At 32.2% G+C, this 18,867-nt stretch overlaps 2 protein-coding genes across 3 annotated transcripts in view; both read right to left on the bottom strand.

Annotated features, from left to right (window-relative positions):
* Positions 1–9,833, bottom strand: part of LOC148625382 (uncharacterized) — a 30,488-nt gene extending 20,655 nt beyond the window's left edge. The window contains exons 1-2 of the mRNA XM_088571056.1: positions 9,694–9,833; positions 8–470 (exon numbers count right to left, since the gene is read on the bottom strand). Coding sequence (XP_088427182.1) covers positions 8–440 — 433 coding nt within the window. The 5' untranslated portion in view covers positions 441–470; positions 9,694–9,833. The remainder of the gene's footprint in view (positions 1–7; positions 471–9,693) is intronic.
* The window catches only part of LOC148625374 (uncharacterized), a 342,046-nt gene that overhangs the window by 188,416 nt on the left and 134,763 nt on the right, over positions 1–18,867 (bottom strand). The gene's annotated exons all lie outside the window — the stretch shown is intronic.

Here is an 18,867-nt window from a genome sequence, read left to right as displayed (position 1 = left end):
AGATTAGGCACATCTGTGTTTAATAACTTAAGACTGTGAACAGACGACGGACGGCTACGTTCTTGTAGTTCTCTTAAAAAAGCATCTTTTCTTGGAGTTGTTTTAATAAACGCACTTTTAAACTTTGCCTTTATATTTTTGACAGGGTCGTTTTCTTTCATATACTCTCTACATTTATAGCAGCAGTATATACCACAACAACTACCAAATACCAAGAACAATATTGGAGCAACTATATACATTGCAATGTTGTTCTTATTATCAAAAAATTCATCAGCTGATCGTTTAAATCTATGCGAGTGATCATGGTAGGGGTATTTAAAAAGTGTATCATTCCAAATAAGGTCAAATAAAGGCGCAGTCTCATAGGCATTAGCATAATCCATATTGAATGTAATTGTATATACTATCCACTTATCTTTATGGTACGTTGTCCGCATCTATGACACACTGTCAATCGATTAAGATATCTAGAAATAGAAAAATAAAACATTTACAGGATTTATGAATTTAGCAATGTAATGAACTTTGGAATTTGAGACATGAGACAGATAGGTGTTTAAGTAATCAATTTTTAACAGTATGCTATTGTTCTAATGATTTAGCATTTTTCATTTAATGCAGCTCACAAGAGAATAGTTCAGTTGTAATTTAAACCTATTTTTAAATATGTTAGAGTTTTAATTTTGAATGAATTATTGAAATAAAATATTGAATCGGAGTAAAAAATATGTAATTAAAAAATAACAATACTACAGAAAAAAAGGTTATATGAATAATAATGAAATGTAGCGATTTATCATAACTAACAAAAACGCATTCAATTTGATGTATTGACAATCCCTCCAACGCATTTTATTGGTATTTATTAATGGTCACACAATCAAGGGAATAACCAACAAAGAAACAAACAAAAAGCCCAGATGAAAAAAAAAACAAGAAAAAAAAGCAAAAACAGTGACCGTTTCTCGAGCAACGGAGAAATTTGCAATATATGTTTAGTATTTATTTGTTTTTATAACCAGTTTTCTGTGTTTTGGTATGAATGTTCAAAACACAGTGCATGTATACAAGCATACATGTTCACATAGCTAACCAGTGGCCCTCAATGAACATATACAATATAAACATATATATTATTATGTGCAGACATTTAAAAATAAAACGTTATTACCATTATTAAACAAATGACATCAGAACCTATATATGTATATATATTAATTACATCTTATATAAGAATCTTGAATTCTGATTGGTTGACACAAATGTATTTCAAACATATTTTTAAAGCTGCATTAGCTGTCATTTTCGTAAATTTTTGTTTCTGTTGAAATATACCTTAACTTATTTCTACTAAATTCTACTAGTAGAATTATTTCTACTAAATTATACTTTTCCTGTATAACGTCGTTTGATATCCACAAAGACAATGCATCAACTACAACATGAAATAGGTGTGTATATATTTATTGTCTTGCAACACAAAAAATCGACCTAGATAAATCCGTATGCATGTGACTTCTTGTGACTTAATCCGCGCATGTGCTGTAAAGGTCGCCTCTTTAATAAGAAATTTGATTGTAAAGCGAAAGTGGTTATCCAACGGTAAGGAAGACCGACGGACTCGAGCAAAAAAACGTTCGAATATAAACGCAATGATCCTTTTGAAATTAACTAATGTGGCTCAAATATGGCCATTATTTATATGAAAACTAATCAAGAAGTAGATGAAATGAAATGAAAACAAGACACGTGCTTACCAGTGTATCCCTTATTGTTATTTTTTTACAAAGGTTAAAGTATTTTTAACTCAGGTGAATGTCCTTTCGGCGATCTTCGGAAGTAATGGCGAAATATAATTAGATTATAGGTATCGAGCTTCTCTGATTTAAAAACGTTGTTTTCACAATATTCTGTAGGTATTATCGACATTTATTGCTTCAATTGCATTACTTATTTCATTGAATCAACAAAATTCAGTAAAATCAAAACCGAACAAATTTGGCAGCTAATGCAGCTTTAAGATTTTGGTCATTTTGACAGTTACCGTCGAAATTTGCCTAAAATATGCTTTTTATCCTGTTTAACCGAGGTCTTTGCCAAAATGTATGTGAATTGGACCCTGGCGCATTAAACGTTTTGAATTGATGTTCGGCTTAATTAAACAGATATGTCATAGAAGGGAGAGGTAATTACGAAGATTACAGAATACCTGAGCTGGGCAGCAAAGGCCCGTGTTAGTTATGTTATCGTTTGGCACCCGTCTTCGAGAAGGAGTTTGTTTCCAATAGACCGAAAAAAATATAACAGTCATTTCTTATGATTTAATTTTAGTATCAAAATTCAACGAGTGAATTATCTTTGATGACGTCACAGTCACATTACAAAGTGTAATATATGAAATGATGGACATTATTTTTATCCAGTTAGAAGCATTTTACTTGAAAACTATTGACCAAACTTTACGACAAACATGATGACTTTTCATTCAGAATTGTCAACTGTCCTTTCACCTGTGGCAGCATCCCTTCAGCACCTGCGTATGGAGTGTTCATATCACAACTCATACGTTATGCCAGAGCTTGCCGTGCCGAAACTACTCAGACTTTTTGTATCGCGCTAGAACTCTAACAAATCGGCTTCTGGAACAGGGTTATGTTGCTACAAGATTGAAGTCATCACTACAGAAGTTTTATGGTCGTCATCATGAACTCGTGGATCATTATGGTGTATCCATCTGCACCATAAAAACTGATTTATTCAAAGGGTCATAGTTTTCCTTTCCTCGTTTGTCTACCCCGGTATGCTCTTTGTTGTGTATGTCTGTTTTCCATGTCTGGTCTTTGTCCCTGGATTACATTCTTTTGATTACCGCTATAACCTTGGTTCCCTTAATTACTCTTTAAATAATATATCTATATTTAGCACCTTATGTATGAATAATGCATTCCTTAATTGCAAAAAGCGATGGTAAAACAAACAACAATTTTAATTTTTTGGTGGTAATTTTATGTATAATTATATAAAACTAATACTTTTTAAAAAAATTGTCTGATGTTACCTTTTACGAAATGAACGAAATTAAATCCCCAACGAAAATTTCTAAAATAAAAGCCATAATTACAAGGTGCAATGAGTATAATATCTATGATTGTATAGTATTGTAGATATAATAATGATTTGCCTTTCCGACAAACATTGAACCCTTACCTTTGTACTTAAAATATAAAACAATGGAATAATATATTTGTCGCAGCTGTTGAAATTAAGTACAATTCAACATTCCAATGGTTACAACATATTTCAGGGCTTAGAAACAACTTTCCTCACTGCTATTATCACTAGGAGTCATTGACGGTAGATCTATATGTTCACAGTAATCGTAAAATGAACTGTTATCATGATTTCAATAAAGAACCTTTCGAACTTTCCCCAGAACTAGATTGCCTACTTTATCTACATACAGTTAACCTACTTACTTTGTCAGGAAATTTCACGTTGTTAAAGTATTGCATAGATTCCAATGCAAGACTATGTTTATAGTTATGTAAATATCTAAAATTCTATACAAATTCGCCCTGAACATGTTGTTGTCACAAACACAATTAAATCGAGATATGTATTTACAATTTGTTGCGTGAGGAACTAACAACATCGTACACAACATGCACAAGGTTGCCCTCCGCAGATGGAAAAATCCGTTAAGCAGTTTTCGCTTTTGCATGCCGTTAAATGTTAATGGTAGCGAATTATTCATCAGTAATAATTTAGCGGTTGCAAATTAAAACCAGATAGAAAAAATAAAGTAAGTGTACTACATGCGAACATTTAAAGCAACGCTAAATAAAGAAAAAAAAAGAAAAAAAGATAACACTCATTCGATAGATATTACAAGATAATATTAGAAATACAAATGTTATTTCAAAAACTAAGTATAATAAAAGAAATTCTCTATGACTTGGTCGTTTTATCTACTTCGAAGACGACTAGATATTTGCGATATCACACAACGGATGATGTGATACAAACTAGTGATAAGAAAATCGCCGTTGCTACTGGTCGTTATATGATTGTTACTTTGTATGCATTACTTTAATTACTTTATGTTTTTTTTGTTGTGTGTGTCTGTTTAGCAAGTCTGGTCTTTGTCCCTGGAATACATTCTTTTGATTTCCGCTAGAATCTTGATTCCCAATAATTCTTGTATATCCTTTACAATATGATTGGTCGAAAGCGACGTGATGACGAGTCTAACGTTGTACTTCCTACACTGTTTGTGACTTTATAGAAGTGCGATCGCTTGAATTTCCGCCATGACAGATGTCGTTTGTCAAGCGGCCTAAGTATTCATAATAAATCATAGAGAAAATGTGTCATTATACGTGAAAGTGGCTGGACATCGCAAAATGTCGATCTCTTTATTTGATTTTAACATCATTACAAACTCGCAAAAGCTCGAGTTGATATCTCATGATATTCAATTTTCACTCATTATAAAACCTGTAAATATCATAAGAATATTGATCAGATTGAATAATGTTTACATTCCTCAAATGAATTTTAAAAATCATTCTTAATTTGTGCTTAGTTAAATGTCTTAGCTTTGTTGTTGTTTGATTAAAAGCCTCAAATATTTGAAGTTGTATTTAGTTACCAATATCGGATCAAAATGAGAAAATATCAGATACACTGTAGTTCACAATATCCCCATTTTAGCTACAATGCCCATTCTTTGGATTCAGCTTTATAAGTTGTTTTCAATCAATCTTTAACACGATTGGAATATCAAAATAAAGCAAACACGATTGCGTATTTCCAAATAATAAATTAAGAACTGACAAAAAAAGATCATAAAGAACATTGTACAATTTTCAAGTCTAGTTTTTTTCTAATATGATGTTTAAAACTATACAGTTCCAAGATCGTAAGTAAAGAATCGATAATCGAAAGCTCATAAATTTTGAAGTTCGTGGTTATAGGCTTATCAAAGTAACAGGATATCATTTGATATGGCTGAAGAATCATATTTTGTTTATTGGGGTCTTAATATTTTATGTTTCATAGTATTGTTTGCGATCCTGTTCTCCTTTTATTCAAAATGTAAGACAAATATGCTTAATTACAAATTTGTCAAGTAAGAATCGATTACACTATTTATTATCTGAATGTATGTCACTTCATGAATTTCAACAAAATTGTATATATCTTTCCAGTAATATCAATATCGATTGATATAAAATATAATTAAAAATAAATTGAAAATGTAAGAAATCGAGCTTCATGTATGGACGTCAAATTATGTTTCAGTTATATTCATAGTTAAGTTTTGGATAGTAAAGGAGATAAATAAATCATACGTGACGTATTTAAGCAAATATAATATATTCCCATTTAAATTCTTTAATAAATTACAATTAAAAAATTAAACAAATTTTAGATGAACGTGATTGAAAGATAAGAACTTAGAAAAACAAGAAAAATGTATAATGCATGTAGCTACATGACAAGTTCTGTACTCTTTTTTGTCTTTCGTATTTTTTCTTATTTGTAGAATTATATCGCGTATTATAATTGATGTGTGATCAGACTTCACCAAGTCATAAAACATTAATGACTAATTTCAATGTTAATATAATTGAAAAGTGCATTTCGGCGTTGTATATTTTCTACGATTAATTTCACATTTTACTCATGCTGAGCATTAACTTTCTATACTCTTAAATATCAGTTTGTTCATGGTCAATTTAAATTTCTGTATACGTTTGCCAATAACTGAGCTATACATTAATGTAAAACTGTTCATATATAAAACACCTGGTCAAAACGAACGTCTAGCTTATGATATGAACTATATGCACGCCAGATACTTTTAAGTTCGATGACGGTGTTGTCATTTTAACTCCACTGAAAATGATCGATGGCGATGCCCAAGTTTTCTTATTTACATGTCTTAATATTCTGCATTTATACGTAAATTAAATGCAATCACAACTATTTCTTTCATGCTATGATATTAATTTTTTGTCTGAAATACATTGCATATATCAGGAAACGCTGATTAACATATAACTATAATGAACTGGGAATTTTTTTTAACAAGCTTTAGAAAAAATATACCTGAAACCCTAAATCCAGCAAAACATATGAAATCATAAAACATAACCATATAGGTATTTTATAATGTCATTCATTCTATTGTGTTCTCATATGCATTGTACACGAAAAACAGGTGGATGAAACTACCAAAAGATAACCAAGATTCTAGCGGAAATCAAAACAATGTAATCCAGGAACAAAGACCAGACATGGAAAACAGACAAACACAACAAAGAACATGAAGTAACTAAAGTAATACATACAAAATAACAAAAGTAAATGAGCGACTCGGAATCCACTAAAAACGATGGCAGCATGGACCAGGTGCACCAGTAGGGTAAGCGTCCTCTGTTTTTTCTAGAAACACCGCCGAGTTGCTCATACAAAGTCAAGTCCGGGTAGACATACGAGGAAAGGAAAACTATGACCCGTTGAACAAATCAGTTTTCATGGTGAAGATGGATACACCTTAACGATCCACGAGTTCATGATGACGACCATAAAACTTTTGTAGTGATGACTTCAATCTTGTAGCAATATAACTCTGTTCTAGAAGCCTAATTGTAAGAAGTCTAGCGTGATACAAAAAGTCTGAGTAGTTACGACAAGCTCTGGCATATCGTATGAGTTGTGATATGAACACTCCACACGTAGGTGCTAAAGGAATGTTGCCACAGATGAAAGGAAAGTTGACAATTCTGAATGAAAAGTCATCATGTATGTCGTAAAGTTTGGTCAATAGTTTTCATTTACCATTGATCTCTAAGTGTAGGTCAAGATATGAGGCTGACTTCACTTTGTGTGTAGTATCTTTCATCCTTCATCAAGTTCTTTGGGACAGATGCGATGTATCAAAACCCCGAAACAAGGATTTTTAACGACAATACGTCATCTATATAGCGGAAACTGAATTAAAGAATCTAGCTAAACGATGTTCTTTCTTTCGGGTCAGATCAACTTTAAAGTCAGTTTCATAAGTGCGAAGGAATATGTCAGCAATTGAAGGAGCACAATTTGTTCCCATTGGAATACCAACTGTTTGATGAAAACCTCGTCCACCACACTGGACAAATATGTTCGATAGAAAATTCCAGCATTTTGAAAACATTTCCTACTGTATGTTTGGAAGATGATTTGGAATTATTTTACACAGTATGTGGAATTTCTTCCGAGAACTATATTTGTATCTGGATGTACGATCTTTTTTGGAGAAACAATGATGTATAATGTTTTTGAGTCGGAAATTTAATTGAATATAGAAGTATACAGTGTTGAAAAATCATGGGTTTTAATGCTATTATATTCTGATAATAATTTTTTTTTCAGGATCCACATTGAAATAATACCACTACGGGAGTAACAAGTGTTGTGGTAAGACAGGAGACCCTCTTTGACAGCTGTGAGTATAGAAGTTAAAAGTTTTGAAAGAGGTCTGATTCCATTACATAGACGGTAAATCACAATCATCATTTTTGGTAGTGAGACCAAAAGAGGATTGCGCAGATTTATGATTTTCCACTATCTCTTCTTTGGAGATTGTAGTGGCAGTATAGGTCTTATCACTGCTATTATTTTCTACGCCTACTTCTGATAATAAACACTGTATGTAATATTTTTGCAGACAAAAACAATGTTGTTTTGGGCTTTGTCTGCTGTTACGACAACATATTTGTCGTATATAGTAGACATTGTTTTGCTACATCGGGGTCTTTGAAAACTGATGTAACATTGACACTCACTGATCTACTTAAAACTTTCATTCGTTTGAAAATTAAAGACCTCACGGCCTTTACCCACTCTGACAGAAAATCAATGTTTTCTTGTTCTCTTTTTATCCATTTTCTCGCATCTCCCGTAACTACGTGACCAAATTTGAATGGAGAGTTTTTGCATGAACAGTCAAGTGGTTTAGCCTTGAATTCCTCAATATCGAGGTTCTGCAATAGCCTTTTATAACTGAAAATTTTGGATGCAATAGGTGAAGTATATGAATATGAAATAATCGGTATTGATTTGTCCTTGAAATATGGGGGAACTTTGTTGGTTACGTTTTTGTAATGAAGGATGTTAGCCAAATTAATTGCATCTATATCTTTGTTGACAAACGATAGTGGAAGAAATGATCAATGACAATGACAAAAGTATAGTGAAAGAAGAGTGAAACTTATCTAAACCCAACCTTCAATATTCTCAATCAAAAACCGTACAGACGCAATAGCCACTAAAATGCTTTTCATCTCAATTAGGAACATTTTAATCATGAAATTAAACCCTTTGCCCTTTTCTCTTGGCTCCTAATTCTCTGATTAGGAAACAACACAACATATATATGTAGAAAATCAAGAAAGGGGTGGGTGGGGGTCGGTGATTAAAATTAACATCTTGGGGGCATCAATTGAACGATTAAAAAAGAATAAATTACAAATACATACATGATATTCATGGATAAGAAGTGTATTGCTTATGAGTAAACAATCACCCATATTTATAAGAAATTTTAATGATTTTACAAGACGGGATTTTTGGAGGTAAATGAGACTATTTTACAATTTCCACAGGTGCTATATTGTTAGGATCGATACTGTCTATTATTGGCAATAAACAGCTTTTTCCTTAATTGTACAAAACAGTGAGATCAAATGAATTTCAATATTGCACAAAATGCACAGAAAACAAAAAAACGTGTTCTAAATGTATTTCATTTCATTTGTACACATACTTGTATTTGAGTTGAAAATTGTGTATTCTGTGGACATGCTGTTAATAAAATTAGTCTATGTTATTGTGCTCAATATGAATGAAGAATTCAATTATCTTTATATTTATTCTTCATCTTTATCTCAACAAGGGAGTTGACCCAGTGACAACGTGACATTTAAATTATTATAAAGGGATTAGTCTAGAATGGAATAAAGCGTTTTATTTAAAGAAATATGTCAATAAGGGGCTAGGAGTGCAAATGGAGACTAGCTTCGAATTCGGAACATCGTGTATGATTGCTTTCCACTAGTAAGGTACAATACAATATATTGACTTTTTTTTTTTAAAGAAAACATGAAAATTAAGTTGTTTTTTTTTAATGTTATTCTAATTTTGCAGTAAAAACAAAACAACTTGCATCAGAGCACATTTCGTATGCACTAAAACTCAAATGCTCTTTAAGGTCGAATAGTTAGAATTATACAAACCAGTCAATTCGACATATTTAAAGCAAAAACAAAACGTGTCAAACAAAAATTCCTTATACTGAATACAACCCAAGTTAAAAAATGTAACCTTTTTTTTTTTTTTTTTTTGTTTTAAAGAAAACGCAATATTCTGTTTTATACGCAAGTAAATCTTTTTCCATTATTATTGAATGACTCAGTCGTACTTTTATGTAAACAATAACAACTAAGAATAAGGCACCTCTCTATGCATTGTAGGTCTCAAACTTGGTATGATGAAAATAACTCAATAAATACAAAAAAAAAACAGCAAATTTTCTTTTGCATTATGCGAACAATATTAAGAGTTTAACGCCAAGTATTTATAAAATACTGTTTTAAAAGTAAAAGTTAGTAAACTTTATTCTTCTTACATATATAAAAATCCTACCTGTTCGATACTAAGTCCATACCAAACAAAGGGTTACTTTAAATCAAACGAACACAAAGCTTGAACATCCAGAAAATACTAAATAATCACGCAATGTATTGTTTTGTGACTTGTACCACTTTGTAGATGCTTTTTTAAACAAAGAAATAATCGATATTTCCTTTTATTTTTCATAACGCTTTTACACTTTAAAAATTTATTTGTAAAAATGACAACTCTAGCTTAAATCACTCTAAAGTCTTTAGATTAATTTAAACAAATTTAAGTGTTGATTAAAAACTGATTTGATGGAAGTTATTCGAAGAACGATTGGATATAAATATGTGTAAGTATTTAGTGGAAATCGATGACGTCAGTAAGCATCCATGATGCCTAGGTAACTCTTGAACGATTTCTCACCAGGACAGTGGTTAAATATTCTGACATCTTTATATAGTTACAGAAAACTGTGACTTAAACGAAATGCACAGTTTGAAAAGTCGATAAAAATAAACTTATTATAAATTTCTACTTTAAAATATACTTTTTATGTGTTTTGGCAAGAGAGGGAGCCATATTTACAGCTATTTCTGAAATTTCTCAACAGAAAATCTTTGGTGTCTATGTTGTGAGAAATGCTGAGGGATATTATCATTATTAAATTAAAACAATAATGTTAAACGAACGCCAACAAATATTGATTGATTAGTGTTTAACGTCCTGCGACAGTTATGTCATGAATATCAAGACGAAAACATTCGACAAATCGAACAGACTTTGCTTTGTACTAGCCAAACACGGTGAAACAGATCTATGTCGTGCTAGCTCAAGGAGGCAGCAGCCTGCAGGTAGGCATGTCACCACACACAAACACACAATCCTCTCTCCGAGTCAACTATGCGCCACTCTATCTCCTAAAGTTCCGCGTTCTTTGCGATAACGCAATGACTACTAATTTAAGTTTTAAGTTTTAGAAGAAATATACCGGGCCATGAACCCACGACCTTCCACATTCGAGGCGAGCACATCACCCCAATACCACCAAGGCGTTTATAATACATGTATATTAAATAACATCTGTCAATATTGTCAGGTCGATTAATATAATAAATGAATTTTTCATAATTAAGATTCATTTTACATCTAACAAAGAGTAAATTGTATAAAAGGGGACTTAAAACACAGTGCACAAGTGACTGGTATTGAACATTTTCGGACTAGAAACGACTATTCGGGGAAAAATACGTATTTAAAATCTGTACATTTAACTTGAATTAAACGTTCAGCTCGATTGATAGTTTAGATGACTTGGTCAAAGTCAAAGCTTATTTGTCATGTTCCAGTTAGAAGAATAAAATGAAATAATTAAAAAAATATGTATACAAATTTATTGAATATAAACACTATCAAAAGAAAACCACGGTCATATCGCACTAGTGCTAATATCACCATTTAACATAGTGCAATATAAGAACATAAAAATAATACTATATAACATAAGGGTTATTGCAGAGTATCATATATGATATCTGCTCGGGCCAATATTCACCAATATGCAAAAACCTTTTAATATTATATTTCATGTCAATTTGCTGTACATATATAGAGAGAGAAAGAGAAAAGAAAAATATAACGTTTTTGTACATGCATTATAAGTGCTTGTTTAAACCCATCTACCCTTTATCATACCTATATCACACCCCTAGACCTATATCGCATACCTTATATCGCACCGCTTTACAGACTATACTAGAAAATGCTAATGAAGGATAACAGTTTTACTTTACATCATGTACTATTTTGAAATTTCGTTCATGCTACAATTTTCACAAGAATCAAAAACTGAAATTTTTTGTTGCAACTTGGGCCATATTTGTTTTTATGGATACAAGGCCTACTCAAAACAAATTGAATACATATGTCATTGGCAAGTGTGATATTATTTTAGTAGTCTCTTAAACCCAGTTATATCATATTTAGATCGAAATATAACTTTTTTGTATATGCATTATAAGTGTTTGTTCAAACCTTTTATCGCATACCCTATATCACACCCCAAGACCTATATCGCACCCCTTCACAGACCACGCTTGAAGTCTAGTTAAAAATATATGATATAATGAACATGGCATGTTAAAATCTGTATCACACGCTGTATCAACCCTCGACCTGAATTACCCCGCGGGCCGGTGGCCCTTGGGGTGAGATAGGAGTCCCGGGTTGATACAGCATGTGATACAGATTTTGACCAGTAATATTCAGTATCTATCACATGACTCAAAGGTTTATGTTTCAAGACGCAAATATCGTTAGCCACTTCTTGCACTCGTAATTTCAATACTGTACATTCGTATATGATTAACATAATTATATATATTACTACAACACATTATGCTGCTGATCGGTGCTGTAGAATTGTCGATTCTAGCTTCATACGAGGTCAAAATGTACCTCTTAAATACTATATGTGTACATGTGTTCTACGTGTGTTTTTGCAAGTATGAGATCAGGAAGTTTACATTAAAAGATGAAAGAATAATCAAGGGAACCAAGGTTAAACCGGTAATCAAAAGAATGTAATCCAGGGACAAAGACCAGACATGGAAAACAGACATGCACAATAAAGAGCATGAAGTAACTAAAATCATACATACAAAGTAACAAAAGCAAATGAGAAACTCGGACTCCACTAAATGAAATGATCGGTTGAAAGCAAGTTGAAGGTTTTTAAGTGTTAGTATTTTTAAGAATCCGACAAAATGAGAAAAAATCAGAAACATGCATGTCAAAACCCCACCGATCTGACAATGTAATATCACTCAATGATCCTTTCTCTATTTGAATATACCATTGAACTTTCTGTAATATAGCTGAAAAACGCATAGTCTCCGAGTTGTTTGGATTGAGAAACATTCGGGTCATCACGGTTACGAAGTCACTCGATTTTAAATAGAGCATATCGCGACTTAGCTTGAAGTTTGCCTATCTTAGCCGATTGACGAACTGTTGTTTACACAACAAAGTTCAAAATTCAAAGTTCACAAGTCGAAACATATAAAGCATTACAACAAAAGCTATAGTAAGCTTTTAAAAGCTTTGTAACGTTCTAAAATATCAAGTATTTCGATAAAATAATACACTTATTTTGCTAGTAATGTACAAATGTACGATATGTCAAAAGATGTGAAATGGAAAAGAACGTGAATGTATATTATCAATCGATCTAAAATCTTCAAGTTTCAGCACACTTAAATTTGTGATTTTGTAAAATTCTGAACCAAGTCCATACATTGAGAAAATTACTGATTGATTGGGAGTTAAGTTTCGTAGCGCATTGAATTCGCCTGGATATTGCAGGCCACAATTAGTGGCATAGAATATTTGACGATTAGAGATTTTGAAGACTTCAGTCCTTGATTTTTATCTATTATCCTCTGGAAATGGAACATTCAGTATAATAAAGTAAAAAAACATATAGCTAAAGGGTGTTGTTACCTCTTGAGTGATTTTCTTGAGATAACAAACTGGTCTATCGCCATCTTAGCTATATTTCATTTATATCATGGCTAATTTGGAAAACTCAGTTCGAACCCTTCTTCTCATTACACACTGGTTTATCCTAAATGGAAAAAAAAATAGATCAAACAATTGATATCTAAGAGAGCAAGATTGAATTATCCATGATTTGGAATAGATTTACAAAGGCTAGAGGTATTGAAAGAGTAATCTAGGGAACCAAGATTCTATTTCCAAGATGGGAAACAGACACATGCAGCAAGAAAATGAAATAATCGCAATAATACATACAAAGCAACAAAAGTAAATGAGCAACTCGGACTCCTCAAAAACTGGGAGCATGGACCAGGTGCACCAGAAGGGTAAAACACTAAAGAACTGAAATATGACACAGTGTGATCAATGGGACAAAGTATGTTAATTTTAAGATATTCAAATTGTATTAAAAGACATATCATTGTTGTGATAATATAATTTATAACATGAATTTCAAACAGGATGTGACTTGTGTGATCAATACCTTAACACAATTTTTTTGCGCCCCGTGCAGGTCCGGGTGTTAAAATAATAGGCCTGCAGCAGCGCTAAGCTTGTCGTATAAAGCGACTAAATAGTGCTCAGAAACCTAGCCGGGGGCTAGGCGCTCTGCCCACAGAGCAACTGGGATGTGTGCCCCAGGTGGTGGAATGGGGTACCCCTGGCGTGTTACATGCTGGGGTTGTCAGGCTATAATACGGAAAACCTGACCGCAAACCATAGTGGTGCACCGTGTTGGGAAAGATGCCACGTTCCTCGCACGTTAAAGAACCCTGCTGTGGTATTCGATAGGAGTAGGAACCTTTGCGCTCCGCCACAGGAGGCTAAATTGCCCGACCTTACCCATCCCCCTTTTTCCAGTGGCAATAAATATTTGTCGACCCTATTATCCTTGTGACCCATCCTTTCTTTTTTTCATTTCATGTTCATTTTATCATCCATTTCATGTTCATTGTCTGAATATAGCTGAAATATTGCTGCTCGGACGTTAAACCCCAACAAACAAACAATTTATTTGCGATTGACATACCTTTGCCACATAAATAACCCTTCCTTTTTGTAACCATTTATACTGTTCTAATGGGATTTTTCAATGATAATTTTGAAAATGAAATTCAAACACGATAACGCTGGTGTGGTAGAAACCTTGACATAATTTCAGTGCTTAGCCATTTGCGATTACATATCTTTACCACATAAATAACCCTTCCTTTTTGTAACCAAAACATTCTATTCTAATGGAATTTTTCAATGAGGAAATATTGCTGTTATATTTGGGCAAACATTGTTTTTCCTGTTATAATGTTGACATTGATTCCAATATATCATACTACCGACATACCCAATAATATTGACCAGGATCCTTTTGGTTGAAATTGTAAACTCGTAACGCTGGTATATGGATGTTTGTAGATTTAATCGGTAGCTTCATTAAAATTGGTATTGTATCCACTGTATATCAATGTTCCATTGATATTACTGTTTGTAAAAGTTTATCACGATAAAAGTATTAGGATTGAATATAAAATTAAAATGTTTCAAATTCCAAGAACATTCAAAGGGTCAGTAGGGTAACCAGACATTCAGACAGTTTTGTTCCTCTAATTAAGGAGGTAGACCTAGGGTAAGGGACATAACTCTTGAAATCAGTGATATGCTTGTATCATATTTAATTCCGCCATAGCCTATCAAACTTCCCTTTGAAGCAGAATGAAATCAGTCCAAGTTGCTTTGACGCTTACATTAGATTGATGTAAAATGGTGAATACAAACATTCCAATGATTTTTAAGAGTTGTGTCCCTTACCCTAGGTCTACTTCCTTAGAGTTAATTATTACCTTTTGTCAGGTTGGGGACTGTTTTGTCTTTGTTGAAAACTAAGTTCTATATTAAAGTTTGCAAAAATGTATGATTGCATAGATCTCAAACTAGTACCCTTCGGAAACTTTCGACTTAGGTTTGTAAGCTTGATAAACCTTTTTTTCGTGTACAAATATATATGCTTATGAAGTACATTTAATCGATTTTTGACATCACTTTCCTTATTCTTTCTTTACTTTCGGCATCGTGAAGAATTGATATATTGCCTAGTCTTTTTTGTGACATATTATTTCTGTCTTGATACAATGTTTCAAATATTCCACAAGGCATATTACCAGGACATCTGCATTTATATATATATAATAATATAATATAAAAAAAGTTTGTCTTTATTTGTTATTGGTGGATTTCATGATTTCATAACAACATTTTTGTTAATAACTTAATACAATATTTACTAGGCTTCTTGTCACTTTTCAATTTTTCTACAATATCAATTTTTACTTCATCATCCTTTTGCTGATTTTTTGCTGATAATATTCAATAAAATTTGTTGCTATACTTGACTATTGTTCTAACAAGTCTATTAGTCTATTACCTGACATAAAATCGTGAATAAAATTACATCTTAATGGCAATATTGCTGTTGCATTTGTAGAACCGCTTTGAGATTTAAAACAAAAATCCCTTCCAAAAAAAAAAAACAAAAAAAAAAACACTTCAATCCCTTTGAACTTTTGAGATTTGAGAATGCAGTTAGCAGTTAACACCTGGGAATTTTAATATACCTTTTTCGTAATCATTAATAATAAAAATTTCTCTTGATTTTATCTGGTTTTCCAGCCCAAAGGAATTGAGAAAAGTCTCTTGAATGTCTTTTGTTATCTCCAATGGTGGATATGGTAGCACAGTAAAAACTTGGACTAATACTGGGAGGTCTTTAGTCTTGATGATCTTGTCCTTCAAACAATTCAAAATGCATGAAATGTTATTTTGGATACTCCCTTTACTTGAACCAAGCCATATTACTTCAGACTAGCACAAATAGAAAAAGCAATTGAATATGTGTAATTCCCTCTCCATATTGACTTAGCAAATACACAGGGCCAACAATTGCAACACCAGTTACTTCTTGATCATTTTTTAGGGCTGTACTAAAACAATTTCTAATACAACGATAAAAAAGTTAGGGGATAACGAATCTCCTTGTCTACCCCCTTTCTCATTAAAAAAAAATATCTGACATGTGACCATTATTAACCACAGAGCTATATATCACTGAAAAGAAACTTTTAATCCATTGATATAATGTTGGACCAAAACCATGAAAATTTAGTGTCAAACGATTTTTATTCTCCTATATACATTTTGTGTTTCACTAGTGATATTTTTAAGACCTGTTTCAACATTTTGCTATGCACATTAAAGCTAATGTATAATCCACACAAAGTAAAATGATTGGTCGCCAGTTTTTAATGAAATGCATTTCCTTACCTTCCTTAAGTAAACATGTTGTTATGCCTTGTCTTTGACTTATTGAAAACATGCCCTTAGTATGACCTTGGTTTTTTCCAGATAGCAGAAAAAATATTATATTATGTTCACCTTCTACAAGTGTACGACATTTAGCCTCCGACCTTGTCATCAGGTCCTTTATCTTTTCTTTACGCAGAATACGCATCTCATTTTCATACCTTTCAATGTTTTATTAGTATTGTGAGAGCCGATTTCGTGCATTTGATGGGGTAATTTCCCCCCTTTTTCAAGTAACTCTTTTTCGTAATTATCTTTGATCTTCTTTTTTTGTGAAACACAGCTTATGGCTATATCTCTTACCTTAAATTTAATTGTTTCCAAAATTAATTATCCATCAATAGCAACTTTTTTTTGGGATTCTCAACATTCTCATTTTTATAACCTCCGTACTTTGTTATAACCTCTGAAACAGTATGCTTTACCATTAATACGAACAAAAACAGAGTCAGACTCACTCAATTGACTATTAATGAATTTCCAAGTACTCCTCCCACATTCATTAAACTTGAGTGTAATGTTCACAGCTGTAGCTTATTTCTATGATTGATGAAACAACCAATGGTTCCAAGTTAGATGAAACAAGTAAAAAATTAAGTCTTCTATGCTATTTGTTACCCCCCATCCTGTAAAATGCTTTAAATCAGGTGTTGCACTCTCCAAACATCTAAAACATACACCAAATGGCATCTTTAGTTCGAGGATTATTTTGACATTGATAGTTGGATGTGTCCAAAATAAAGTATTGAACCAATCTCCTGCCAAGTAATTATCATACATATCTTACTCTTCAGGCTGTGATTAAATCTGGTTTATCCTCATTTGGAGTATTATTAAATTAAAAGACGCTTAAATTCCCAGTATTGCACTTTGAAGAATTTCTCGGTGATGAAATTTGTTTCCTATTTTAATATGTTCTATGTTAGTTCTTTTATATATAAACATATTTTATGAGTGGTAATTTTATATTTTTTACTGAAAAAAAGTTTAACATTGTCACTCATTATCATCCATGCAATAAATGCTGTAATTCATTTCTATAAAATTAGCAAAAAATCATAAGTTTCATAGTTTCATTAGCAAGGTTCTGTCTAGTAAACACAATTACTGAAAAATACAATATCTCCTTAATTTGTTAGAATACACGGTTTATTGTTGTTATTTTAGCAACTACGCCATCAATCAGGAAGACATCTTATTGTCCATCTATATACAAAACATGTACGTTATACGGTCGCTAGTTAACCACTATGGATGCTATAGAATATCTTATAAAACAAAACAAAAAAAAAAAAAAAAAAAAAGGGAAAAAAACAGAAAACTTCAATCCAGCTTGAAAACCTACTATACTCCGCGTCACATAAATAACATACTGTTAAAATTTGAATAAAAATATTTTCTACGACTTTATTGACACCTACCTTCGTTTAAATTGTCTTAAATGACTTGCTCATTCGTTTAGCCAAACGGCTTCTCCCTAAACATTGAATCGTTAAATTCCGGTCAGATTTTAATTCTCGGTGCCAATATTTACATTGTAAAAAGTCGGCCATGTTTACAGTGATCGGGTTGCAAGGAGATGTTATTTACGTTTAAATGGTTTGTCCAAAAACCGAAGAACCCAAAATGCATTTCGGCGTTATTTCGGATATCCCGGATTTATTTTACGCGAACAACGTACAATACCGAGAAGTTGATCAAGCAGACGATTGTCACCGGAGTTGGACGGGAACTTACGAACTTTGTTTGTTAACAAATCGTCCCGTAGAAACCAACATGGCGGATATTAGTATGGGATTTTCCCGTAAGGATTTGTTACGCATGATTTAAGCTAATAAGCGACTTGTTTAGGGAGAAGCCGTTTGGCTAAAGGAATGAGCAAGTCATTTAAAACAATTTAAACGACAGTAGGTGTCAATAAAGTCGTAGAAAATATTTTCATTCAAATTTTAACAGTATGTTATTTATGTGACGCCGAGTATACATGACTTAAACAATAAAAGTATTTGAAATATTTTAATAAAATCTTTTCAAAGATTTTATTTTATTTTAATTCATTTGATCATATTTATTATACATTAAACTTGAATATTTATTAATATCAATTCCAAGTTATTATGATTTAAATATGTTTTGAAGAAAGGTTTTTAGACAACAACCGGTTTATTCCCATTTGTCCCACATTTGAAAAAAACTATATTCCCAGTTGTTCAACATTCTTATAACAACAAATAATTAATTAGTGTTTTGACAAAGTTATAGTCTTTTTCTAGTACTCCACTATCACCA

The sequence above is a fragment of the Perna viridis genome, chromosome 2 (assembly GCF_037379345.1).
Source record: "Perna viridis isolate PV_CMFRI_1.1 ecotype Kerala chromosome 2, ASM3737934v1, whole genome shotgun sequence".
Lineage (NCBI taxonomy): Eukaryota > Metazoa > Mollusca > Bivalvia > Mytilida > Mytilidae > Perna > Perna viridis.
The sequence above is the reverse complement of the archived record's forward strand: the minus strand, read 5'-3'. Positions and strand labels throughout refer to the sequence as shown.